The sequence below is a fragment of the Rattus norvegicus genome, chromosome 10 (genome assembly GCF_036323735.1).
Source record: "Rattus norvegicus strain BN/NHsdMcwi chromosome 10, GRCr8, whole genome shotgun sequence".
Taxonomy (NCBI): Eukaryota; Metazoa; Chordata; class Mammalia; order Rodentia; family Muridae; genus Rattus; species Rattus norvegicus.
The window spans coordinates 70,569,716-70,596,849 of record NC_086028.1 but is presented as its reverse complement, the minus strand read 5'-3'; the positions used below and the strand labels follow the sequence as shown (position 1 = coordinate 70,596,849).

At 41.9% G+C, this 27,134-nt stretch overlaps 1 protein-coding gene and 1 pseudogene across 1 annotated transcript in view; both read left to right on the top strand.

The window, feature by feature from the left end:
• Appbp2 (amyloid beta precursor protein binding protein 2) overlaps positions 1-27,134 on the top strand; it is a 42,056-nt gene that overhangs the window by 418 nt on the left and 14,504 nt on the right. The window contains exons 2-6 of the mRNA NM_001100969.1: positions 14,744-14,832; positions 16,091-16,242; positions 17,311-17,434; positions 21,884-22,052; positions 26,778-26,867. Coding sequence (NP_001094439.1) covers positions 14,744-14,832; positions 16,091-16,242; positions 17,311-17,434; positions 21,884-22,052; positions 26,778-26,867 — 624 coding nt within the window. The remainder of the gene's footprint in view (positions 1-14,743; positions 14,833-16,090; positions 16,243-17,310; positions 17,435-21,883; positions 22,053-26,777; positions 26,868-27,134) is intronic.
• Positions 2-10,765, top strand: LOC134480842 (tetra-peptide repeat homeobox-like protein; annotated as a pseudogene).

Here is a 27,134-nt window from a genome sequence, read left to right as displayed (position 1 = left end):
CGATCTCCTCGATCGGACCCTGCTGCCGCTCCCGGGCCGCACCCCCTTCCACGTCCACGTCCCGGCCGGTAGCCCTCGAGTCAGGGTCCGCTGCGGTGGCCGCTTTCCGCTATCCCACCACCCTCCACCCTCGCGTCTGCCTCCGGATCTGTGTGCCCGGGGGTTCTTGTGCGAGTGCTACTGGCCATCCCCTTCGGGGCCCCACGGTAGGCCTGCGGGAAATGCCTGGCCCGGCCGGGTCCCACCCGGTCCTCTTGTCGCTGGGGTATTTTCTACCCTGTCCTCTCTAGGGTTAGCATCAGCTGGACTTTTTTTGCTCCGCTTGACTCTCAATTCTCCCTACTTTGTCATCTCGGCGGTCCTCTTTACCGGAGTAACTGCTTTCTTCTTCTTTTTTTCCTTCCCTTCACTCTTCGGAGTTCCGTCCTTTTTCCTTTCTCTCAATCCTAAGTGATTTAGTTAGGGATCATTGGAAGTGGTCTGTGGGCTTCATTTGCATACCCTTGAAAGCTTTTGTGTGGTTTCGGGTTTTGTTTTGGCTTTTTTTTTGGTTTACACTTTGTGTTGGATTGGGAATTTTGTTAATAGACTGGTTCCTTAGAAAGGACTCTGGGAAATTTTCTGAAAGCAAGAAGTAGAAATCTAAATTATGCCCATGTGTATGAAAAGTGCGATTTTTGAGTCGCTCCCCCTCAAAAATCTGAACAGAAAGTCTTAAGTTGCTCTCCAAGGAGTTTCAAGGGTAAGTGTCCTTAGACGTGGACAATTTTTGCAGTGTTCTGAGAGGGAGGAGAACTTTATGGACTCGGAGCCTCCCTTTTCCTCTCCCCCACATTTGAGTGTGAACACTGGCCTTATTCAGTGATCCTTGCTTTGAGTCAGCGAGAACTTCAGTTTCCAGTAGCCACTTTTGCAAAATATGACCAGTAAAGGTTTTATTGTATTTTTAGATCTTTAGTATTACTTGATTAGTTAGTTGTCTCCCAAAAGTGTAATTTGATATTTAGCAGATTTGTATGTGCTTATATTTGTTTGGTGTTTTAGGGCGTTTGTTTTATTAGAAAACAAACTGCTTTTTCCAGCTTGAGGACATTTTTTCAGAATTAGCAACTGACATACTGCAGTCTATAAAACCTTGCTGCTTTGCACCAACGCTTAACAGGTAAAAATCAGTCCCCTCCTAAATATCTGGAGAAGATTCATTTTGACAGCATGTGTTAAAATTTTTGGATTTAGAAGGAAACTTCCCACCATTCCAAATGGTTTTGAAACATTGATCACTTGTGTGTGACTGATGTTAATTTTATGTCTTTAAGCTACATTGGTCCCAAGGACAAATTAATTTGCTTTTCTCAACCTGGAAAACTGCTGCAGTATATGCTATTTCTGTCGATTTTATTAAGTAATATGCATACATAGACACCTTCTAGAGCAAATCATTGGGAATCTAGCCAGTAAAAATACCCTTACTCTCTGAATTCTGTCAAAATGCTTTTAGTATCTTTTAGTGCCTTTCACTAAAATTCAAGGCTTTCCTTTGAAGATTATAGTTAGTGAATGTGAAGTTAGTGTTTTGGACGTGTGTTCTGTCTCTGTGTAGTTCAGAGTTTTCATACTGCTTTTTTGGGAAGATTTTGTTTTACAGTCAGATACTTGATGTGAACCTTAGTGCGGGGTTTGGAGCTGTGTTAAGTACTGTCATCTGTTACTTTGTTTATAACTAATTCACCGTAAGGTAGAGTGTAACCCTGCTAAAACCTTATTTCCTTTTCCTTTTTTCTTTTTAAATAAGAATTATTTGTTTTATTTATGAGTACACACTGTCACTATCTTCAGACACACCAGAAGAAGACATCAGATTCCATTACAGATGGTTGCGAGCCACCAGGTGTTTGCTGGGAATTGAACTCAGGACCTGGAAGAAGTCAGTGCTCTTAACCACTGAGCCACTGAGCCATCTCTCCAGCCCCCCCCCCCCCTTTTTTTTAAATGCTCTTGCTGTTCTGGAAGTTGAAACTAGAATTTAGCTCATGCTAGGCAAGCATTCTAGTACATCCCCAGATTTTTCTTAACTTTTTTTTTTTTTAAGATTTTTATTTATTATATGTAAGTACAATGTAGCTGTCTTCAGACACACCAGAAGAGGGCACCAGATCCCATTACAGATGGTTGTGAGCCACCATGTGGTTGCTAGGAATTGAACTCAGGACCTCTGGAAGAGCAGACAGTGCTCATCTCTCCAGTCCTTCTCTTAACATTTTATGTATTTACTTTGAGACAGGATTTCAACTCCGTGGCTGGCCTGGAACTCTGTGAAGACCAGACTGGCTTCGTGACTCAGAGAGATACAGCTGCCTCTGCCTCCCTCCTGGTACTGAGATTTAAGCCTGTGCTACAGGGGCTTAGAGCCAGACAAATCTCTGAGAGTTGAGGCCAGCTTGGCCTATATATACACGAGGAGTTCCAAGCTAGTCAGAACCTTGTTTTAAAGGGGGGTGGGAGGGAGGGCTTGTTTTAAAAAAAATAGATAGGAGATGTAATCCTAAATTCAAAGAACATACCCTCAGTCATACCTGAAGTGAGCAGCAGATTAGATGGAAGCATTTCCGTTCTCTGATCCCTATACCCTGGGTCTCCTTGACCAGAAGTATAGTTGGGAGCAGCTCCCAGAGCTGCTCCAACACTTCAAGATGGAACCATACCCGGACCTCCAGGATCAAAAGATCATGGCCACCAGACTTAAACTAGAGGAGGAGCAAGTTGAGGCTTGGTTCATTCAGCGATCCTTGGAGCAGGAAATGTGCCCTCCCTTGGCCAGGCTGCAGCAGTCTGGGATGATACCTCTTCTGCTACCCATAAAGCCCTCTGCTGCCAGCCGCCAAGCTAGAAGTAGAGGCTCATTCCCATCAGTCCGCCTGAGTGCTCAACCAGCTGTAAGCACAGTTGCTGATCCTCCTTCCCCGTGGGGCCACTCCAACATGCAGCACAAAAACCTCCCTCACAACACTCACTCCTTTCCAGACTCCTGGCTGCACCAAACTCACCAAATGGTGGATGCATTCTAGACACCTCAGGGTCAATGTTTGAATACCTGGGTGCCCTGACAGATGGCATTGGACAGAAACGGTGTGCCAGATGCTGAGTCTCCAACTGGGGCTCCTCTAGAACCTGCAGGGCCACACCCCACAGAGGTCCATCTCTGGCTGAAGCCTATACTTCCAATTCTTTTTTTTTTTTTTTTTTTTTGGTTCTTTTTTTCGGAGCTGGGGACCGAACCCAGGGCCTTGCGCTTCCTAGGTAAGCGCTCTACCACTGAGCTAAATCCCCAGCCCCCTTCCAATTCTTTTAACAACCTCCTCTCAAAGATGGTATACTTCAGGCAGCTATCAACTCAATACGTAGCACAGTAGGACACTGACTTCTCGCCTCCTTTCCATGGCATGTTTACAGACTGATATATACTGCCAGAAGCACCATTGTCCATGAGATTAACTAGTTAAAAAGGCTAGCCTTTTCTTTCTCCGTGACTTTGATCATTCATTTTGTGCCAATAAGTATTGTGTGTGTGTGTGTGTGTGTGTGTGTGTGTGTGTGTGTGTGTGTGTGTGTGTTGGGGCTTCTGAGGCACCTGCTTGAGGATTTAGATCTGGGAGTGGCTCATTGATAAAATGAAATTGTTGATGAGTAAAATTGATTTTAAAAAAATAAATAAAAATAAAGGCCTAAACCACTACCTTGGCAGCTTTTTATTTTGATACGATCGTTCATGAAGTTTCCTGGTATGGCCTTGAATGAACTCAGTAGTCCTATCAGGCCTTGAAATGCTTCCTGACTCCCAAGTAGCTAGGCTTACAAACTTGTACCACCATGTCCAGTTTAGGTGGCTTTTTAAAATAGCGTGTATTCTGGCTGTAGAATGGCGAAGTGGTTGAGAACCATCTGTGGTGTTGCACTGAGTCTTTAATCCTAGTACCTGGACTGGGAGGCAGTCAGATCTCTGTGAGTTCTAAGCCAGCCTGATCTTAGACAGCAAGTTCCAGGACAGCCAAAGTTACACAGAAAAACCCTGTCTCAAAACAAAAAAAACCCCAAACCAACCAAATAAAAGATTTTACTTAGTATAAGAAACATTAATTTTCTTGGGAAAAATGAACCAAGAAAAATTTAAACCACTGTGGAGTGTGCACTCAGATAGCGGGGTATGCTGGAAAGCTATATGTTAATTCTCAGTGACACTGGCATAGTCATAGTTAGCAAGAGGTTGAGTATATAGGACAGCCCAGAAATAAACAAAAACAATTTGAAGTTTCATAACATAATGAAGACATATGTTATATTTCAAATCAAATGGGAAGAGATTTTTGAGATGCTGTGTTTAGATAACTGGATGTTTGGTAAGTTAGACAACTACCTCAGATCATGTACCAAAGTGAACACCATGAAGTTATAGTTTTAAATATACTTATTAGAATCAACAGAATAAGTTATCATGTCAGTATCTTACTAAAATTTATTTCTTAAAGTAATTTTAAAGATAATTTACAAATTAAAAAATATCGCATAAAAAGGAATGAAAGGTAAAGGCTGCTTTTCTTGCCAACACTGCAGTGCCATCTTGGCATGGAGAAGACTTTTCTAAGTGTGAAACCAGAAGCCTGGAGAAAGAAGTGTGAGAACCTGAATTCAGCTGTCAGAATAGACAGGAGGGTTTCCTGCAGTAACTGGCCAGCCAGCCAGACCTAATTGGTGAGCTTCAGGCCAGTATAGGACCCTGCTTCAAGAGAACGAGGTGGCCTTGTGTCCCATGTGCACAATTAAAACTTAAGAGAAAAGAAAATTAATAGAAGCCACTAGAGTGTTTGTGGAAATACAAACTGACATATCTTTTTGTTGTTGTTGTTGTTGTTTTGAGACATGGTTTCATTGTGTAGCCCCGGCTGTCCTGGAACTCACAGCTCGACTTCCCTCTGCCTCCTAAGTGCTGGGATTAAAGGCATGTGCCATCACTGCCTGGCTGGCAACATACCATTTTTAGTGTTTAAAGTCTATACTTGTGTGTGTTTCATGTATCCATATGTATACCTACATATGGAGGCCGGAGAACAGCCTGGGGTATGTTCAAGATCAGCACCCATCTCTTGACACAATGTCTCATTGGCTACATTGAGTACAGTGTCTCAGGGATCTTACTGCCTCCACCTTCCAGTGCTTCCAGTATTCAGCAGAGGGCGGTCCTTACATGGATGCTAGGATTTTCTCTGGTTCTCATGCTTACAAAGCTAGCAAGCAAGCATGCAAGGATTGATGATTGAGCTAACTCCCCTGCCTCCATTTCCTTCCTCTCTCTGCTCCCCTATCTTCCCTTCTCTTCCCACTCTCTGATATTGTTGATATATGGTCTCCTGTAGCCAAGGCTGCCCTCAAACTCATGAGCTGCTAGCCCAGTGGTTCTTAAACTGTGGGTCGAGATCCTTTTCCGGTTTCATAGCAGATATCCTACATGTTAGATCTTTACATTATGATTCATAACAGTAGCAAAATAACAGTCAGGAAGTAGCATAACTTTATGGTTGGGGTCACCACAGCACGAGGATCTGTATTAAAGGGTTGTAGCATTAGGAAGGGTGAGAACTGCTGATTAGCCGTCTCCTCCTAAGTGGTAGGGTTATAGGCTGATTAGCCGTCTCCTCCTAAGTGGTAGGGTTATAGGTACATGTACCATGCCTGTTGTTTTTTAAGAACTTTTATTTACATTTATTTGTTTTAGAGAGGTGAGTGTTTTCTTGCACTTGTGCATTTGCTCTTACGCCATGCCATTTGTGCACAAGCCAGAAGGACAACATACTGGAGTAATTTCTCTTTCCACTCTTGAGTTCCAGAGACCAAACTCTGGTCAGGTTTGGTGGCAAGTATCTTCACCGGCTGAGCTGCATTGCCTGCCACACTTGATTCTTACTTTACTTTTTAAATGATGTGTGTGCATGTAGGCACGCTTGGAGTACAGAAGCATGGCATCCCCTGAAGCTAGGAGTTAGGTATGGTTATAAATGAACTCGTGTCCTGGGTAAGAACAAGAACAGTGTGTGCTTCTAACTGCTAAGCCATCTTCAGCTCTCCTTCCCTGCTAGAAGTAGAATGCTTGCTAGCGTGTGGAGGTCCTTTTTAGCTAGATCCATGGTACCATAAAATAAACTTTTCATGTTAAACACACAGACAAATAGAATAGGGTGATGGATGGAGCTGCATTTGTCTTGCACACAGCTCTAAAAGTGATCATTTCTTATGTGCATGTAAATACATGTATACACGTTTATTTATTGTGTGCATGCGCATGCAGAGATCAGAGAAACCTTGACAGTGGTTGGTTCTCTCCCTCTACTGTATGTGTTCTGAGGAATCAAACTCAGGTCCTCAGCCTTGGCAGCAAGCCTTTGCCCACTAAAACATCTCGTTAGCACAGAGGAACCATTTCTTATAATCCAGCATGGTAGCATATGCCTGTAATCCTAGCAGTCAGGAGCCTAGGACAGGGTGGGAGTCAGGAATTAAAGGCCAACCTGGTAGCCTGATATAAATAGTGAGATCCTGGTGGTGGTGGTGGTGGTGGTGGTGGTGGTGGTGGTGGTGGTGGTGGTGGTGGTGGTGATGGTGGTGGTGAAAGTCATGTCCTAGCCAGTTTTATTATAGAACCTAATCTCTCACCCATTTACCCCTTCTTTTATTTGGATACAAATCGAGATGATATTGGAACTTTTTTTTCTTTAAATAGATCGTGTAAATTTTTTTTTTTTTAGTTAATCATTCCATTCGTTTATATCAAATGAAATCCCACTTCCTGGTTACCCCTCCACCAGCCCCCACATCTGCTCTCCCCCCTACTCTTTGCCTGTCTGAGAGTGCTCCCCCACCCATACTCTCTCACTCCACTGCTCCAGCATCCCCCTACACTGGGGTATCAAGACTCCCCAGGACCAAGGGCCTTCCCTCCTATTGCTGTCAGACAAGGCCATCCTCTGCTACATCTGTATCTGGAGCCATGGATCCCCCCAGGTACACTCCTTGGTTGGGGGTCTAGACTCTGGGAGAACTGGGTGGTCAGGCCAGCATATGTTGTTCTTCAGTGGAGTTGTAATCCACCTCTGCTCCTCCAGTCCTTCCACCAGCTCCCCCACCAGGTTCCCTGAGCTCCATCTGATGGTTGACTCCAAGCATCCACATCTGCGTTGGTCAGTTGGGGACTTCCTCAGGACCTGCCACACTAGGTTCCTATCAGCAAGCACCTCTTGACCACGGCAACAGTGTAGGGTTTGGTGTCTGCAGACATGATGGATCCCTAGGTGGGACAGTCTGTGGTTGGCCCTTCCTTCAGTCTCTGTTCCATTTTTGTCCCTGTTCTTCCTTTGGACAGGAACATTTCTGGGTTAAAAACTTTGAGATGGGTGGATGGCCTCATCCCTCAATTGGGGGCCGTGCCTATCTGCTGGAAGAGGTCCCTATAGGATCTATCTCCCCCTTTTCTGCACATTTTGGCTAAAGTCATCCCTGTTGGGTCCTGGATGCTTCTGGTGGCTAGCGCCACCCCCCAACCACCCCCGCATATTTTTGTTTGATTTTCTAACCTTCTTTTACCTCTCTCACATCTCTCCAGTGGTGAAACTTTTTGGAGACAAAAATCTCATATAGCTATGGTGGCCTTGAACTTCCTTTGTGGCTAAGAACGGCCCTGTTCTGATCCTTCTGCCTCCCACTCAGTGGGATTACAGACCTGCACTACCATATGCAGGGCTGCAAGCACTCTCCTCAGCTATATCCCCAGCTCCTCTCAGTGGTCCTGGAATATATCTTTTTGTGTGCCTGTGTTGAATGTGTGTAATGATGTGTAATGTATGTGCACTTGCACACATATGTACACCAAGATTAGAGAAGACATTGGGGGTCCGACTTTATCACTCTGCCTTATTAGCTTGAAAATTTGGCACTAGACCTGGAGCTAGACTATAAAGCAGCAAGTTCCTGTCTATGCTCCCACAGTGCTGTGTTATACTCACATGTGGCCATGCCAAGTCTTACGTTGCTGATGGGGATCTGAATTTAGGTCCTCTTTCTTGGGCAGCAGGTACTCTTCTCCACTGAGCAGTCTCCTCAGACCAGATATATCTCTTAAGTCTCTTTTTAGCTGTAAGTTCATTTTCCTCTTTTTTCTTTTCATTTTTTTTCCTTTAGAAATGGGTTATTTTGTTCTGTGACCAGAATTTTATATAGTCTGGAATTTTGATGGTCCGTGTATGAAATATCATTATCTCTCCACCTGGGTACTTTTGTATTTGTCTCTGGGAACTCTGTGTGTGTGTGTGTGTGTGTGTGTGTGTGTGTGTGTGTGTGTGTGTGTGTGCGAGCGCACTCACGTAGTAGAGGCCAGAGGTCAACCTTGGATGTTAATCCTTTTGCTCTGTGAACTTTGTTCCTTTTGTTGTTGTTTGTTTCAGACAGGGTCTTACTATTCAGACCAGGCTGGCCTTGAACTCATAGAGATGATGCCTGTCTCTGCCTCTGCATGCTGGGTTTAGAGGTACATGCGACCATGATCTGCTCCAACTTGGTTTTTGAGAATGGGTCTCTCATAGCCATGTGCACAAGTGTATGGATGTGTACTTTTCTTGCATATGTGCTTGTGTAAGTGTGTGTATGTGTGTTTCAGACTTGCCAGCTAGAGCTTCATAGTGAAATCGTGTTTCAAAAAGGGAAAAAAAGTAGGGGAAATGGGGCTAGTTGGCCAGGAGCTCCAGCCCCATCCCCCACCTCCCTGCCTCCCTGGTGCTGGGATTATAGGAGAGGATGCCTTGCCTAGTATAGATGTTGGGCATTGAACTCAGGTCAACATACTTGCTCTACAGCTGTTTTTGATGACTAAGCCATCTCTTTAGCTCCTTTTTCAATTTTTTTGTTTCTGGTTTTTTGAGACAGCATTAATAGTATGCAATACTATTAGGCTAATACTAGGCATAATAGTATGCCTAGGATTCAGAATCTTCGCACCAGAATTACAGATGTGCACTACCACACTTAACTTTCAGGCCAGGTTTCTGTTTTGTAGCTCTGACTGTCTTGGAACTCACTATGTAAAACTCAGAGATCCATCTGCTTCTGTCTCCCAGGTGCTGAGCTTAACCATCACCAGCTCAAGTTTTATCTTCTTAATTTTTGGCAACTATAGATTTTCTGCATTTGAAAGCTTCAAACTAGCCAGGCAGTGGTGGTGCACATCTTTAATCCCAGCACTCAGGAATCAAATCTCTGTGAGTTTGAGGCCAGCCTAGTCTACAGAGTGAGTTTCAGACAGCCAGGGCTATACAGAGAGACCCTGTCTCGGGAGGAAAAAAAAAAGTAAACACCTATTTTTGTCTATAAATTAAATCAGCCATATTCAGATTTTGTTCTCAAGTTTTCCATTTCCATTTTTGTTATTCTCTATATTCTGTCGTAGAAAAATGAGGTTGCTGTTCCACTAGCTACTAGCACTTTGCTCTAAAAAGTTACTTAGATCACATATGGCAGTTAACAGAGACCCACAACTGGTTATGGTGCAGAGAATAAGGCTGTGGGATGCTTTGCCCATGCTCCTCTTCCCAAGACTCAGGGCTCATTTCAGAATAAGGAACTTAAGCCGTAAGAGTCAGAGGAAGGAGACAACCACAGTGAGACAGCAGGGCAGCTGCACATGTGGACTTGCAGCATCTGTGACAGCGTGCACAAGTCCTGCTCGAGCCAGACTGCATTTCCAGCACGATAGCCACTGGGCGAAGAGTCACTTCTCTTTAAAGATGTGTCCCTTGGAGAGCAGCCCATGCACCGATTAAGAGGATGTGGACAATGCAGACTGGATTCTGGTCTTTTTTTGTTTGTTTTAATTTTCTTTGAAGAGGGCACAAAGTTATGTTGGCAAGGAAGGAAACTGGATATGGAAGAAACTGGGAAAAGGATTGAATAAGATCAAAATACATTATATAATAGTTTCAAAGAATTAATACATATTTTTAAGGGGGCTAGAAAGATGGCTCAGTGGTTAAGAGAAATTACTGTTTTTGTAGAGGACCAAGGTTCAGTTCCCAGCATCCACTTGGTGGATCAGAACGGCCTGTAACTCCAGTTCCGGGGAATATGATGCCACCTTCTGAGCTCTGTGACTCCCCTATGGATGTGGTTCATATATATACATAGTCATGTAACCCAGATAAATACTTTTTTAAAAAAGAAAACAATAAAGCTGAGTACTTAGAAAAATTTGAAAGTTACTGTGAAAAGTTAAGCATTTAAGATTTACTGTTAGATCTTATAAATGTGTCCAAAGCATGGTTGGGATGACATATCTATGTGTAAATATTGTGGTTTTCCTTAGGATCACATTTCCAACTTCTAAACTGTTTAAAAAAATAATAGAATAGCAGTACTGAAAACTTGGTTGCTAACTATAAGCTATAGAGCAGACTGTCTTGAGTCTGTCTCTTCTGAGTTTCAAGTTCATCCAATGGTGGTAACTACCAGTTTACGTTATTCATTCCAGAAATTTAAATGCATATCTAGTACCAGGAATCACGCTAAAGATTGAAGATATAATAGTGACTGAAGCCACTTCATAGATTGTAGAATGTTATGGAGTAATGATTGTTAACAAATGCCTTCCCCCATTTATTCTTTGAAATATAAATACACATTTTTTCATTCTCTATCCCCACTTCCCTTCTCTCCCAGATCAACTCTTCTGTTCCCCCCCCCCCAAAAAAAAAAAAGGAAGAAAGGAAGGAAGGAAAGAAACATCAGGCCTGCAGGGACCTCCGCCACACAAGGTCTAAAAAGATACAATGACTGGACACAAACCCTATCACAGCTGGGTGAGGCAACCCAGGAGGAGGAAAAGGGTCCCGTGTACAGGCCAAAGAGTCAGAGACACCACCTCCACCCCCATTGTTGGCAGTCCCATAAGAACACCAAACTATTCAGCCGTAGGGTATATACAGAGGACCTGGCTCAGACCCATGTAGGTCCCTGTTTGAAATTTGATTTTCTGTGAGCCCCTATGATACCTGCTTAGTTAATTTAGTGGCTTGTGTTCTTGTAGTGTCTGTCCTCTGGCTCCTCCAAGCCTTCCTCCCCCTCTTCTGAGGGCTTCTCCTGTTTCTGCCTAGTGTTTGGCTGTGGGTCCATGCATCTACTCCCATCATTTGCCTCTCTGAAGACAATTGGGGAGAAGACAGTACAGTCTGAGTATAGCAGAGTATCGTTAGGAGTCATTTTTGCTACTTGTGTCTGGTTCTATCCTGAAAAATACTCTCAAGTTAAGTGCTTGTTTGTCTTGAGCCTGCTTCTGAAAGAAGAACACTGCATCATGGGAAAAGTAGAATGAATGGGATCTGAATTGAGAACTCTGAAAGAGCTCCACAAGGAAGTAACGTGTTAGTAGAGACAATGTGAATTATAAATTAACCAAAGAATTCTGGTACTTGTTCTTTTTTTTTTTCTCTTTTTCTTTTTTCTTTTTTTCGGAGCTGGGGACCGAACCCAGGGCCTTGCGCTTGCTAGGCAAGCGCTCTACCACTGAGCTAAATCCCCAACCCCCTGGTACTTGTTCTTAATGTAAGGCAGTGGCACCCAAAAGTCAGACCTGAAAGAGCTAAGGAGGTAGGGATGTAGGAGACTAGGCCAAAAGAAGGAAAAAAGGTGAAGGTAGATGACTTTAGCAGTTGGTTACATTCAAGATTTTGGATTCTTTCTAAAATGCATAGGGAGTGCAATTGCAAGGAAGATTTAAAATGGGAATGGCGTGTTTAGGGTGGTTTTGTTGTTGTTTGAGTTAGAGTCTCCCCATATAGCTTCAACTGGTTTGGAACTTGCTGTGTAGACTAGACTGGCCTCCAGCCTCTGTCCTCTCAGGTGCTGGTTTCAGACCTATGCTACCAGGCCTGCCCAGTTTACGGGTTTGGATGTTAGTTTTGGGGTTTGTTTTTGAGACAGGGCCGTACTAAGTAGCTCTAGCTGGTCTCTAACTCACTGTGCCCACCCCCATTTGCTGTTAGTGTGATTGACAAGGAGGGTTATGGAGGGACCAGATCCGACAGACTGTTAAAGTAATGGAAGTAAAAGAAGGTGGTGGAGGTGGAGATTCTAAAATACAGCATGACTGCAGATACGTAAACTGTTTAATGTATTTGTTTAGTCTTAGCCAGATTCACGTACACACGGATGTATTGCGAATATATTCACTTTTACCATTATCTACCCATTCTGTTGTCCCCATGGTGGCTGAACCTCTGAAGGAAATGGGGGGGAGTGGTGTAGGGAGATACCAGCTTTTTATTGAAAATTTCTAAGTTTTATGTATGCATATATATTGTATATATGGTTAGACACAGCATTCAAACAGAAGTGACATTGCTCCCAGTTTGGGAGGGTGGTTGGGGGGCCTCAGAGAAAGTGTGGTAGGTATGTATCATCAGGCACCTGCCAGTGGGGTAAGGAGGCTCCCTGTCTTGTGTGTTACCTTGTCCGTATCCCCTCAGCACCTCAAGGGCGGAAGGATAAGAGTTGCTTTGCTGGATGATAAGGTCACCAGGATTGAAATTGAAGAGGGATCAGAGAAGCGAGCATTTGCTGAGGAGCCGAGACACTACAGTTCATCGAGGAAGCTGTGGACCTAGGCTTCTAGGAAGGAGAGCCTTGAATCAGGTGCTGACTCCAGAAGAGCCAGGTGGCGTTAGGTGTCATCTGAGATTAGATACCTTTGTGCAGGCATGAGCTTTGATGTCGGAAAACTTGAACTCTGTATAGTTGGGGTTCACTTCCATTACTATTTTATAAAAGAAAGTCTAAGTCTAAGGTTGATAAGCCAGTCGTTTGGAGCAGGGGCTTAGGGGGAGCATACTTACATATGATGTGCATGTATCAACCCTCAGTTGTGTGTGAGTGCATGTGCACATGTGCCATGGAACACTTGTTACAGAGTGTGTATGGAGTCTGAGGATAACCTCCAGCAGGTGTCGGTCCTCACTGTCCTTCTTGTTTTTCTGCTGTGTGCTATTTTCCGTTTCCACATCCTGTCTTCCCCTTAGGGTTGCTGTGATTACAGCCTGGGGATTCAAACTTCTCATGCTTGTATGGCTGATGCTTTACCCACTGAGCCATTGGAAGCTAAGATGTTTGGGGGGTGTCAGTATCTTGGTTTGTACATTTTTGGTTCTGCTTTACATTATTTTGCCCATAAAATTGGAATTTGGTTATAAATTCTCAGCTTTATTTTTCCTTAATTATTCTGTAATGCCTAATTGTCAAGTAAGTATAACTGATGATTGGTACTAGCTCTTATTTTTTTGTAGTACAAAAGTCATTTCCAAGAATAGCAGTTTCCAACTTATGAACCAGGTTTTAGTGGTAATTTGAACGTCATGATTCCACAACATCACAGTTCTACTCCCCTTCCTGATTATGCGGTCCCTCTCCTCACCAGCGCTTGTGGGGTCTGTAGAAATGTGTGCACCTGTTTTCACTTTCTTCTTTCATGTTGGAGATGGAACCTAGGGCTTACTCTGACCTTTTTGTGTGACTGATGATCTTATGCCCATGAGTATGCTTAGTTTGTAGTTTGCTTTCCTGCACAGAGTAAACTGCCTTCCTCTTTTTTTTTTTAAACTAATGTTCTCATCAGTTGAGTTAAATATTAAGGAGCTATAAATACAAAGTGAACTAAGATGATAAGATTCTCTTATGTTTTTGTTTTGTTTTGTTTTTGTATGACTGTTTTGATTGCTTATATATCTGTGTACCATGTGTTTGCCGGGTGCCAAGGAAGCCAGTAGATTGTGTTATAGCCTATGCCATTGGGGTTACAGACAGTTGAGAGCCACCATGTGGGTGCTAGGACTCAAACCTGGGTCTCCTGAAGAGCAGCCAGTTTAACCGATGAGGTATCTCTCCAGCCCTTTTTCATATTTGTTTCTCTTTAAAGATGTTATTGATGAGTTTGACTGTCTGTAGGTTTGTGCGCTTATGTGGAGCTCAGAAGACAGTTGAAGGAGTCAGTCCTCTCTTCCTACCCTGTGAGTCCCTGTGCCTGAGCTCCCCTGGTCAGGCTTAGTGACAAAGCTCCTTACCCACCTTGGCAGTCCCTAAACTGTTCTCGTAAAAACCAGTTCTAACAATTCAGACTATATGTATCCTGTCATCCTGGATCTATAGTAACTGTACATGTAAAGTTAATATCTGTGGGATATATGCAGAGCTAAACTGAGTGTTTGAAATGGGCTGAAGGCCCCATGGAGCATCTCGACAGGCTCTGATTTCTAGATAGTGTCTTTGCTGTTAGTGACTTACTTCCTGCTACTTTACCAACTTCCAGTTGCTTCTGTGAACTGTTTTCACAGTAGTAGTCCTGAACAATTATGTACAATTGTTAAAGTTTTTATATGTCACAGAATTTATTCTTAAATCTTTCTTTGTGGAGCTGGGACACAATGCAAATGTCTTAATTCTAGTATAGGCAGATGGATCTCTGATTTCAAGGCCCACTTGGTCTTGACTTGAGGTCCAGAACACCTAGGACTATATAGACTATATACAGAAACCCTATCTTAAAAAAACAAACAAAAAAACCTTTATTACAATCCAGTTTTTTTTCTATCACAAAGTTGAAAGTTAAATTAAAAAGTTTGAAATAATTATTTTTCTTTTTTTTTTCCTTTTATTATTATTACAGCTTTACCAACAGGGACGCTTATGTCAACTGGGCAGTGAATTCTGTGAATTGGAAGTTTTTGCTAAAGTTTTGAGAGCTTTGGATAAAAGGTAAATTTTGTGTTATTGTGTATAAGCTTGCTTCCTTCCTTCCTCCCTCCCTCCTTCCCTTGCCCTCCCTCCTTCCCTTGCCCTTCCTTCCTTCCTTCCTTCCTTCCTTTCCTTCCTTCCTTTCCTTCCTTTTTTCCTTTCTTCCTTCTTTGTCTCATATGGCTCAAAATGGCCTTGAACTTGGCTAAACTTCTCATCCTCCTGCCTCTATTTGAGTGCTTGAATTACAGATAAGAGACAGGGTCTCGCACCACCACTACAACAACAAAACCAAAAACCTATTAAAACATATAGAATATAAGATTTGCCACTGATATTATTTTAAAATGTATAATTCAAGGACTAGAGAGGTGGCTCAGTGGTTAAGAGCACTGGGTTCAGTTCCCAGTATCCCTTGCCAGCTCACGCCTGTCTGTAGCTCCAGTTCTAGGGCTTCTGACACCCTTATGCAGACATACAAGCAGGCAAAACACCAATGGACATAAAAATAAATTATTAAAAATTGCATATAATTCAATAATATTAAGTTTACTTACTTTGTTTAACCATTAGTAACAGACATTTCCAGAATGTTTTCACTATCAAAACAAAACTTAGGAGTAGACAGAAGCCCACACTGAATGCTATGATAGCAAATTCCATGGTGTGGGAATTATAGCTCAGTGAAAAGTCTTGATAATGACAGCCATGCTTTTTATATCGTAGGAGAGATCAGAGAACATGCTTTTACTTTATAAATACACAGAACACTTACTGAGGGCCAGGCGGTTTGGTTTGGTTTTGAGGCAGGGGCTTGTTTTTGGGTGTTGAACAATATCTCTCTCAGTGTTCTCTGCTACATTTGCCAGACTAGCTGACCCTGAGCCTCCAGCAAGACATGTTGTGCCTCCCATGTCCCTCCAGGGTACACTGGAATTACTGCTGTTATGTTGCTGTGTTCAGACTCGGGTTGTCAGGCGTGTGAGGCGAGTGATAAGCCATCTCCCTATTTTTTTATTTTATTTTATTTTATTTTTTTACAGACTTAGCCTCACTCACCTTATTCTGTTGAGGAAACAGATACATCTCTCTATATATGTATTTAATAGGTATATTTACTGGAGACAGATATATCTCTATATATATGTATTTAATAGGTATATTTAATGGAAACAGATACATCTCTCTATATGTATTTAATAGGTATATTTAATGGAGCTAGCTCTAAAGGGAGATATAGTAAGTGACCTCTCAAGAACCACCTTTCTCTTTTCTGCAGACATTTGCTCCACCACTGTTTTCAGGCCCTGATGGACCATGGTGTTAAGGTTGCTTCTGTCTTGGCCTACTCCTTCAGTAGACGGTGCTCTTACATAGCAGAGTCAGACGCTGCTGTCAAGGAGAAGGCCATCCAGGTTGGCTTTGTCTTAGGTGAGTAATGGCAAAGGAGAGGGGCGTTTTACTCTGAGTGGATTTGTAGTTAAACCTTCTAAGTAATTAGAAGGTTTCTTCCAAGAATTCCCAGTCTCTACAGGCAGGTTGTATACAACTCTCATACCTCAATGTGGCCAACTCAAGTTCACTCTGTAAGTCCTAAACCTTTCTGGCATTCTAGCCCAGGGACAGTAATGACAGCATTTACATATGAGGAAGTAGACTTGGGGAAGTTGAGTGTGTGGACCAGCCCATAGCTTTGAGCGAGCTGTGCTCAGCATGAGTTACGTCTGCCGTCCCAGCATGTCTTTCTGCTGTGTCAGGCCATCACCAAATTCTTTTTTTTTTTTCTAAATATTTATTTATTCATTTATTATATATAAGTACACTGTAGCTGTCTTCAGACACACCAGAAGAGGGCATCGAATCTCTTTACAGATGGTTGTGAGCCACCATGTGGTTGCTGGGAATTGAACTCAGGATCTCTGGAAGAGCAGTTGGGTGCTCTTAACCACTGAACCATCTCTCCAGCCCCATCACCAAATTCTTTAGCTACTTACTGTTCACTGTATGCGGTGGCAAGAAACATAAATCTTTTTCAGGGACCTGTTTTGGTTTTCAATTCCAAAAGTAGTTATTTTTAATTTTGGGTGAGATACTGTAAGGACAGCAGAAACATCGCTTTATAATATCCTGGAAAGATTTATACATATAGAAAAATATTGTTTGATAATTTTGTAACGAGTAGTTTCACAACTGTATACATTAAAACTATGTTTTAGGCAATTATTTATTCAAATTATTATTTCCTCCTTCTGTACCAGAGATTAGACTTTTTTTTTTCCCTCGGAGCTGGGGACCAAACCCAGGGCCTTGCACTTGCTAGGCAAGCGCTCTACCACTGAGCTAAATCCCCAACCCCCGAGATTAGACTTTTTAAAAGTTAACTATATACGATGTAGTATTATGGAGTTTAGTTCAGTTGTTTTATTGTAAGTGTGTCGCTGTAGCAGTTAACTTCAGGCAGTTTATGAGTTATTGACTGTCATTGCTTTTGTTCTTCAGGTGGCTTTCTTTCTGACGCAGGCTGGTACAGCGATGCTGAGAAGGTTTTCCTGTCCTGCCTTCAGTTGTGTACCCTACATGATGAGATGCTCCACTGGTTTCGAGCAGTAGAGTGTTGTGTGAGGTAAACTGATTAGATCCTGTCATTAAGTGCTACTTAGTTACACTGGTATTTAGTGCTAGTGTACTTAGTACTAGTGCTTTGGGCTCAGAATTCTGTCCTTGTAACTAACAGTTGATTAAATATGTCATGGTTTCATTAGTCCAATCTCCCATCACAAGCATGCAGAGACAAGAGTTTTTCTATGTGGTCCAGGCTGGCCTCAAACTCTGCCTCTCAAGCGCTGGAATTAAAGTGTCCAACAGCACACCACGCCTATTCTGTTTTTCTTTTTAAATAAAGTAAAAACTTCCTTGCATGTTGGGCAGGAAACAACTTGAACATGGACTTAAAGAGAATCAGAACTTGAAGTCCAAAGGTAAATAGAAATGAGAAGCTGAAAGGAAATAGTGGTATCTCAGTGTTAGGAAGAAAATAGTATATATACCTCACTGAATTTTTAGGACAAAGGAAAACATTTTTTAATCTACCAAGACCCAGCAGATCCTAGTGTACACTAGTAGATACCCTGCGAGTCTTACAAGGCAGAGCCCGAGCTTTTGGTAGCTTCTGAGTCAGTCACTAGCCAGGGGAATGTCATCCCTATTCTAACACTGCTTTAAGTTAGTCACAGCATTCCTACCTTTAGTCCTGTGCCCAAGCTGTAGGTGCTTCAGTGAGCACAGGCTCTGTCATCAAGCATAGAGAGAGCTGACTGTGTGCTACATTTCATAGTGATCTCTTTATTAGCTTAAATCCAACTAAGTGAAACAGAGGGAAGAAGTCAGAATTGAAACATGGCTGGTACCTTCTAGAAGTTAAAGCCATAAGGGAATCTTATGGAAAGTTTTACATTATCAATTGGATTTTTTTTTTTTTTTTTTTTTTGGAGCTGAGGACTGAACCCAGGGCCTTGTGCCTGCTAGGCAAGTGCTCTACCACTGAGCTAAATCCCTAACCCTATCAATTGGAAATTTAAAGGAACAAGTTTCTAGAAATGCACAAACTATCCAAATGATGGTAGAAAGAAATCAAACATCTCAACAGACCCATAATAAATAGAGATTACAAGTTTCTATTAACAAATAGAAATTCGGGGTTGGGGATTTATTTAGCTCAGTGGTAGAGCGCTTGCCTAGCAACCACAAGGCCCTGGGTTCGGTCCCCAGCTCCGAAAAAAAAGAAAAAACAAAAAAAACAAGTAGAAATTGCAAATTTTCTTATATCAAAGAAAATCCACGACCAGAGGGTTTTGCTGGTGAGTTGTTTCAAGCATTTGAAGAGTTAGCACTGGTCCAGCTCAAACTTCCCAACTCATTTTATAGGTCACTATGACCTCATTAATGAAAGCCCGGGAAAAACATCATAGGAAAAGACAATTAGAGACCAGTACCTCCTTAAATATAGATCAGAAATCCTTAACAGAATACTAACAAGTTAAACCTAAAGGAATATCTAAAACAATTTATATTGTAATCTTAATTAAAGTGAGATTTAAACCAAGAATGCAAGAGTACTTCAACATAAAAAAAATCAAACAATATAATATACCGTTATAATAGACTGAGTGAAAAGTATAATTTTTCAACAATGGATGTTGAAAAGAATTTGACAAAATCAGCTGTTCTTTTTTAGTAGAAACATTCAGAAAGCTAGGACTAGAAGAGAGCCTCCTTGCTATGGCAAAGAGCATTTATGACAGACCTACAGGGCCTGTAACATGTCTCAGAGAACCAAATAGGGTGGTACTGTGCAGAGGCGCTGGGGAGGGACAGAAACAAGGGTTAACTTGATAATACACTGGATGGATTTTCTCACTGGATCAAGAGGTAGGTAAAGGATGTCTTTTACTAGAGGTAGTCAGTATTGGAATTTTTAATCAAAGTAGGCAAAGAAGAAAAAAGAGCATCTGAGTTGGAAATGGAAAAGGACTACATTCATTGAACTCAGAGACCTGTGACTAGGACAGTATCAAGACAGTGTTTTACTTTTGTAATCTCAACACTCAGGGGACACAGCAAGGTCCTGTCAGTCTTCTTTCCTGTCTGTGCACCCAGCTTGTTCTTACTTATTTCCTTTCAGATAGGGTCTCAGTATATATCCAAGGCTGGCCAGAAACTCAGTTCTTCTACCTGAGCCTTCTGAGTGTTGGTACGGGGTACACCATCATTCTCACTGATTCTGGTTCAATAAAGACAGCATGCAGAATGGAAAACAGGATTTGCAAATCAGGTATTGGACAAGGGTCCAATATCCAGAGTGTATCAAGAAGTACAACTCAACAGCTAGTGACTCAAGTTTTTTTGTTTGTTTGTTTTTTTGTTTTTGTGGGTTTTTTTTTTTTTTGTTTTTTTGTTTTTTTGTTTTTTTGTTTTTTTGTTTTTTTTTTTGTTTTTTTTTTTTGGTTCTTTTTTTCGGAGCTGGGGACCGAATCCAGGGCCTTGCCCTTCCTAGGTAAGCGCTCTACCACTGAGCTAAATCCCCAGCCCCGTGACTCAAGTTTTTAAATAGACAAGGGATTGTGTAGACCCTTCCCAATGAACCTGTGTAGATTGCTGTTGTGCTGTGAGGAAATGTTAGTAACAGAACTGTAAGTCTGTAACTTAAGGGAGCTGTAAGTCAAACACATGAGAAGATACCACCTCACATGTACCATGGCCTTGAGGATTTTGTTTTAAGGAGCTGAGATGTTAGCTCAGTGATAAGAGCTTTGCTCAGTGTGTCTCACATCCTAGGACGGATCTCCAGCAATGCCAAAGCAAGCAGAGACTTAGTGGTATGGAGGGTGACGAGAAATTGTGAACTTTGATGCAGCTGCGCATGATACAGTTTAGCAGCTTCTGAGAATCTAGGCAGGGAATTACCATGTGACCCAGCAGTTGCATTCCAACGTGCATATTCAAGAATGGCTGGTGATACCAACGTGGCTAAGAGCACATATTCAGGGTTTTGGTTTTTATTTTTTGTTTTGTTTTTTTTGAGACAGGGTTTTTCTTTGTAGGTCTGGCTATCCTGAAACTTACTCTGTAGACCAGGCCAGTCTTGAACTCAGAGATCCACTTGCTTCTGTCTCTTGAGGGCTGGGACAAAGATGTGCTCCACCACTGGTCAGTTTATATTTTATTCTTGTATATGGCATGAATTTGATCCTAGAACCTCCATCAGATAGCTCACAACTGCCTGTAACTCCAGCTTTAGGATCTCACAGCTCTCTGACGTCACACATGGGTGTGCACATGTACACATAAATAAATAATAAGAAAACAAGCAGAGCCTCGAGATTTGTATCCTGTGTCTCAAGGGCTAGAAGTCTCCATCTGCTGATAAAAAGATACTTGTTGTATGTATGCATGAGATCACTCCATTACCCAGGATGGCCTTGAACTCATTCTGTAGCCCAGGCAGGTTATTGTGAAAGACTTGTGGCAACAGTCCCATTCAAGTGTCTGTTGGTTTTCACTCATGTATGCTTCTTCATACTTGAATTCCATGCTCAAAAACAAGTCATTCCACCTACCATTCTAGAGCAGTACGATTTATTAGCCCCCCCACCCCCTTCTGCAGAGTGCTAGGGAGTGAACATAGGGCCTCACACATGGTAGGCAAAGGTTCCACCGTAACCTACTTATGCCTGCCTCTTAGGTGGTTTTGTTTACTTTTAGGCAGTTTCATTATTTAGGTCTAGCTCTGCGTCTAGAGTGCTGGTATAAATGCCCTGCTTGGTCTTCTTTGAAATGTCTTTCATGCTTTTATTGCCTCTGGGTTCTAAGCATTTTCAAAAACATGTATTGGCCCTGTAGGTGATTGTGGCGTCCAACCAGCAATGGACTAGAATTGTTCTAACGACCACTCTTGCTGCTTCATGTAGTCTGCATACGTCTACTACGCCTAGAGTTTAGTCTGATCCAAAGCGTGTTGGTACTTGTTCATAATTTGATTGTCAGTAGGGTGCACTTTATTTCGTGTAGTGTACTCAGGATTTTCTGCCATGGGGTAGAGGACAAATAGATTACACAGTTGTGTCATTGAATTTGCCTTAGTGGGCCAGTCAGCAGAAATGAGCGTGACTGGGAGCAGTGGCAGCTGCTGAAATTATGATACGGGCAAGAGAGTAGAAAAGTAATGGCAGGTGGAGCTGGGTCAGATTCATCTGTCCTCCCTGTCTTCTGTGTTAGATCTAAATTTAGAACAAAAGGGGTTTTTTTTGTGTGTGTGTTTGCTTGGTCAGCACATGTTGAGTACACAAAATATTTGAATATTTAGAGAATGCAAGAAATTGGACAAGATTAATCACAAAAAGCTTTCAGCATTATTAGGGCGCCATTAGTTAAAATGGTCTTTTCAAATGCAGAAGTGCAGCCTGGGTCTCACGTCTCCTGCCTTGCGTTGTTTAGGTGCTGCTGTATCATTTTAAGAGGTTCTCAGTGTCACTGTCCTGGTGGCACCAACAGTAAAGGACTTTGTCTTTTGCAGGTTGCTTCATGTGCGAAATGGAAATTGTAAATATCACCTAGGTGAAGAGACATTTAAATTAGCTCAGACGTACATGGACAAGCTGTCTAAACATGGCCAGCAAGCAAATAGAGCTGCTCTCTATGGAGAACTATGTGCGCTCCTGTTTGCAAAAAGCCACTATGATGAGGTAAGTTGGCTCATGATCCTTCTGTTTCTGCCTCTTGAGTGCTTCAGTCAGGTTAAAGGCCTGTGCCACTATTCCCGGCTTTCGTGTATTAGGTTCATATAATAGATTTTATTGCAAAGTGGAAAAATACTTAATTTGCTAATGAAATATGTAAAAATCAAGCAGGAGTTTGTGAGGTGGACCTTAAGTATTGCAAGTGAAATATAGGGCTTTTAAATTTTTTGTACAGGTGTTTATCTACTCAACTTGTTTTAACAGAAATTCTGATGAAGATTGAATCTTAATCAATGCATTTGGTTATGTGTCATTCTGGGTTAGCCATTTAATCATGAGTTCCACCATAAGTATTTAATTTGCCAAGCACCCTCCACCGAAATGTTTGAAAACTTCCTTGTAGTTAACATAGTTCTAGGGGTTGAGGATTTAGCTCAGTGGTAGAGCGCTTGCCTAGCAAGCAGAAGGCCCTGGGTTTGGTCCTCAGCTCCGGAAAAACAAAAAACATAGTTCTAAAAATGTTCTTGTACTACTTTGAAACAAAGTTCGCAGTCCTGGTTAGCATTTCTTTTTTTTTTTTTTTTTTTTTTTTTTTTTTTTTCCTTTCCTTTTTTTCAGAGCTGGGGACCGAACCCAGGGCCTTGCGCTTGCTAGGCAAGTGCTCTACCACTGAGCTAAATCCCCAACCCCCTGGTTAGCATTTCTTTTGTGGAGATAAAATGCCATGAGGGAGAAGCAACATCTGGGTAAGAACTCAAGGCAGAAAAAATCCTGGAGGCAGGAGCTGTTGCAGAGGCCATGGTGGGGTGCAGTTGGTTGGCTTCCTCTCCATGGATTGCTCAGCCTTCTTTTTTGTAGTGCTCAGGTCCTCCAGCCCAGGGATAGTCTCACCCATATCAATCATCAATCAAGAAAACACACCATAGGCTTGCCCACAGGCCAGTCAGGTGGGGCATTTTATTAAAGTTCCTTCCTCCCAGGTACTCACCTGTGTCAAGCTGACATAAAAACTACATAGCACAGTCTCTTAAAATTGTAAAGCAGGGGCTGGAGAGACGGCTCGGTGGTTAAGAGCACTGACTGCTTTTCCAGAGGTTCTGAGTTCAATTCCCAGCAACCACATGGTGGCTCACAACCATCTGAATGGGATCCGATGCCCTTTCTGGTGTGTCTGAAGACAGCGACTGTGTACTCATATACATTAAATAAATAATTAAAAAAGATGTAAAGCAGGTTTTGGGGTCCAAGTCTGGCGAAGTTAAAGATTTCTTCTTACTTACGTATTTACACATGTGTCTGTGTTGCTATGTGCACATGAGTACAAAGATTCTAGAGGAGGCTAGAAGAACTTGTTGGGCCCCTGTTACAACAGACAGTGAGCAATCTAAACTGAATGCTGGGAACTGAATTTGGTTCGTATGTAAAATCAGCAGGTGCTCTTAACCACCATGCCATCATGTGTGTGCATGTTTACTGTGCATGAGTGTACATGTATATATTCACATGTGTAAGAGCATGTATGTGGGCAAGTATATGTGTAGATGTGCAGGGTTTAGACAGGAAATTTCAATCCCTGTTCTACCTTGTGATGGGGTCTCTCAGTTAAACCCAATATTTATCAAAATGGGTAGTCTAGTCAGTCTGATTGCTGGCCAGACAGGGATCCCCTGTCTCCACCTCCTGAGGCTAGAATTAAGAGGTGGGTCTCCCCCCCCCCCCCCCCCCGCCCTCCTCCAGCACTTAAGACAAATTCTCTTACGGGTGCCTGGTGCTCCATGACCAGGCTCAGGTAAAGCACTCTATAGGTCTCTTGCTTAAGTGCATACCACCTCAGCTTTATGCCTGGGTTTTAGGGATCAGACCCTCAGGTCCTCAACTTGTGCAGTATATACTTTACTGAACTATCTCCCTTGTCCCCCAAATTATTTTGTTTCTCGATATAATAGCAATTGTCACTATCAAGGATAATTTATTTTGCCTTTATTTTTAACCTGCTAATCATTAAGAAAAGGTCATTTTTGTTTATTTTGCCTCATATTACACAGATGCTAGCTCATTGCCTGCCACTTGACCTTTATGCCAGGCCTCTCCGTCATCCTGGTTCTCTTGAAAGAGCATGGACAGGGGCAGGAATTGGTCTTATGAGAAGTTAGTGTTGCCTTTTAATAATAAAACAGTTACCTGTCTCAAGTCTAAGTCACTTTGCCACGGTAGCTGGCCCACCTGTCTTGAGTTCCTCTGAGTCCAAAAATTGCAGTCTTGGTGTTTAGCACCTTATCAATAAACAATGGGGTATTAAATAGAGGGTTAATTGTTAGGATTTTTTTTTTCTTGTCCAGGGAAGGTTTGGAGCAATAAACTTTTATTGAACCAAGAGAAGAAGGAAATTGCAAAAGGAAAAACTTTTACACAAGTAAATATGCATAAACTCACGTATACAAATTTGTGAATACATACTCATACACCTTTATGCAATCCAGTTGGGTTTGGCTACTTAACTTATCTCACAATTACTTACACACACATCCATACCTACATGTGCATGTGGAGCCAAGAGCCAAGCACCAGTGCAGAAAGAACTGGCTCATTCTGGATGAAAAATGAGTGAGCTCCAGTCTTTATTGTATAGAGAAAGAAAAGCTTCTACCCTTTTTTACTAAATGAGTCAAATTGAAGTCTATAAGAAAAGAGCTTTGTCCTCTTTAGTAAGACTAAGCCTTCCTCGCTGTTAAGAAGAGACCTGTTCTGTCCCTTGGGGGAGAGAAGCTTGCCTGCTCTTTCTGCCTGCAGCTTCTTTTCCCTCTTTCTCTTGCATTCTGCAGATTACTCTCTTCTGCTCCTGCTCTAATGTCCTCTGTTTTTAAGGGAAGTAAAAGGGGGAAAAATGTACCAGGATATATGCTATCTAAATTTCTAAGTTACTTTTTAATTTCTGCTGTCTTCTCCTTCCTCTTAATGTTGTAATCTCCTCCTGCTCTGATACAATAATGCCATGCAATGTAACTGTACCCTTTCTAGGAGAGTAGATCAGATGGTTTTTTTAATAAAAGTTAGCTGAAAGTTCAAACATAAATTCAAATCATAAATTGAATAAGAAATTTACAACAGAGATGTATACATGTGTTTATATTAAGACATGGTCTCATAAACATGGTCTCACTAGCTTCATACATTCATGGAGAATCTTGTTTTTTGTATCTAAGTTGACACTGAAGTTTTGTATAGATAAACTCAGTCAATATTTTCTTCTGTCCTTGTACTCAGAATAAATTGATAGTTCCCTTTTATGACATTTGGTTAATTGTTTTACAACCTCTCCTAAGTTGTAAATGCCTGCTTTCTATCTCAGAAGCAATTAACTCTTGACACTTGTAGACCATTAGCGGTCTAATTGCAGTATTCATATCAGAGAAGGCTTATAATAGCAGTCCTATTACAGAGGACTTAATAATTACTAGTATAATTTTAGGAATTCTTATAGGATCATTAAGAATTAAGAAATCATTTATTTGTCTAAGTAGCATCACTACAAGTCTTTACATCTGCATTAATCTACAGAAATCTGCCCAATAGGGTGAGCTAACACCTAGGGGTTGTCATATATATTTAATAACAGGGAAGGCATAGTAATAGCAGGGATCTTCCCTAAAATATGGCACCCATTGGAGTGTTACAGACCACAGTGAGACCCTCTCAGGAAGAACATCTCCTAGTTTTTAGACTCTTCTAGATGTCTCCTGGCATCTCTCTACCTCAGGTTTGTTTTTGTTGGTTTTTGTTGTTTTGGTTTTTTCTTTGTGCAACCCTCACTATCCTGGAACTCACTGTGTAGACTAGGCAGGCCTCAAACTCAGAGTGTGGGGACTAAAGGTATGAGCACCACTTCTAGCTGCACCTTAGTTGTTGGGTTGTTTTTTATGTTAATAGTGCGTGTCATGATGCTTTGGTATCAGTTAAATGTGTTAGTAAACATGAACTGCCTATTAGAACAATAGCATAAAGGAGGCATACTAGACAGACAAAGAGAAGAATAGCTGGGTCTAATAGCACACACCTTTAGTCCTGGCATCTGGGAGACAAGCCACCTGTCTTGGATCTCTCTGAGTCTGAGGTCAGCCTGGGCTATATTATATAGCAAGCTCCAGGCCAGCCAGGGCTACATAGTGGACTCTGTCTCAGAGAGAGAGAAGAGTGGACACGGGTAGGGGAGAGAATGATCAAGTGTTACAGAAGAGAGGGAAAGGCAAATACAGGAAACAGTCCAGGGCTGAGATGAGCTTGATAGACTAAAGCGCTAGAAGGGAAATGTTTCCTAAGGCAGTGGGGGATCCTATATACAAAAACCTCTGGGAAAAATAGAATATGCCTCATTTTCTGAGTGTGACTGTAATATTGTGATTTAGAAAAACTGTTTTCGAGGGGGAGTGTTTGATAGGACTCCTAGTCCTAGGCTCATCTCCCCTGAGCTCAGGAAAACCCTCCTGCCTTGGCCTCCCTGATTCTGGAATTACAGGTGTGCACCACCACACTTGCCTTGAGAAAACCTGTGGATGTAAAAATAAAATAGGGTGATCAGCTCATACTTCCAAAAAAATTGTCTCAGAGAATTTCATTTGTAAATATTCTGTGTGTGTATTTAAGTAGTTGAAATCTTGTGGGGTAACTTCACAGTTTCATTAACTGCTGTCACTTACTGTGTCGCCGTTTCTTTTCTTTTCAATTCTTTCAAAGGCATACAAGTGGTGCGTTGAGGCAATGAAGGAGATTACATCAGGCTTACCAGTCAAAGTTGTGGTGGATGTTTTAAGACAAGCTTCTAAGGTAAATGATGTTTACAACATTAAATGTATTATAAGACTTATTTGACTTTAAGTAGTTAATCAAGTCTTCACAATAACTTAGTTGATCTGTTAACTAGATCTGTTTTCTAAGCTTCTCTGCTTAGTTTTAGAAACTTAGTTTCTAATCAAAACTGTCCCATGGCTGTCTCATCCCAACACTTGGGAGGCAAAGACAAGTGGGTCTCTGGGGTTAACGGTTTACATAGTGAGTTCCAGACAGCCAAGGCTATATAGAGAGATCCTATTT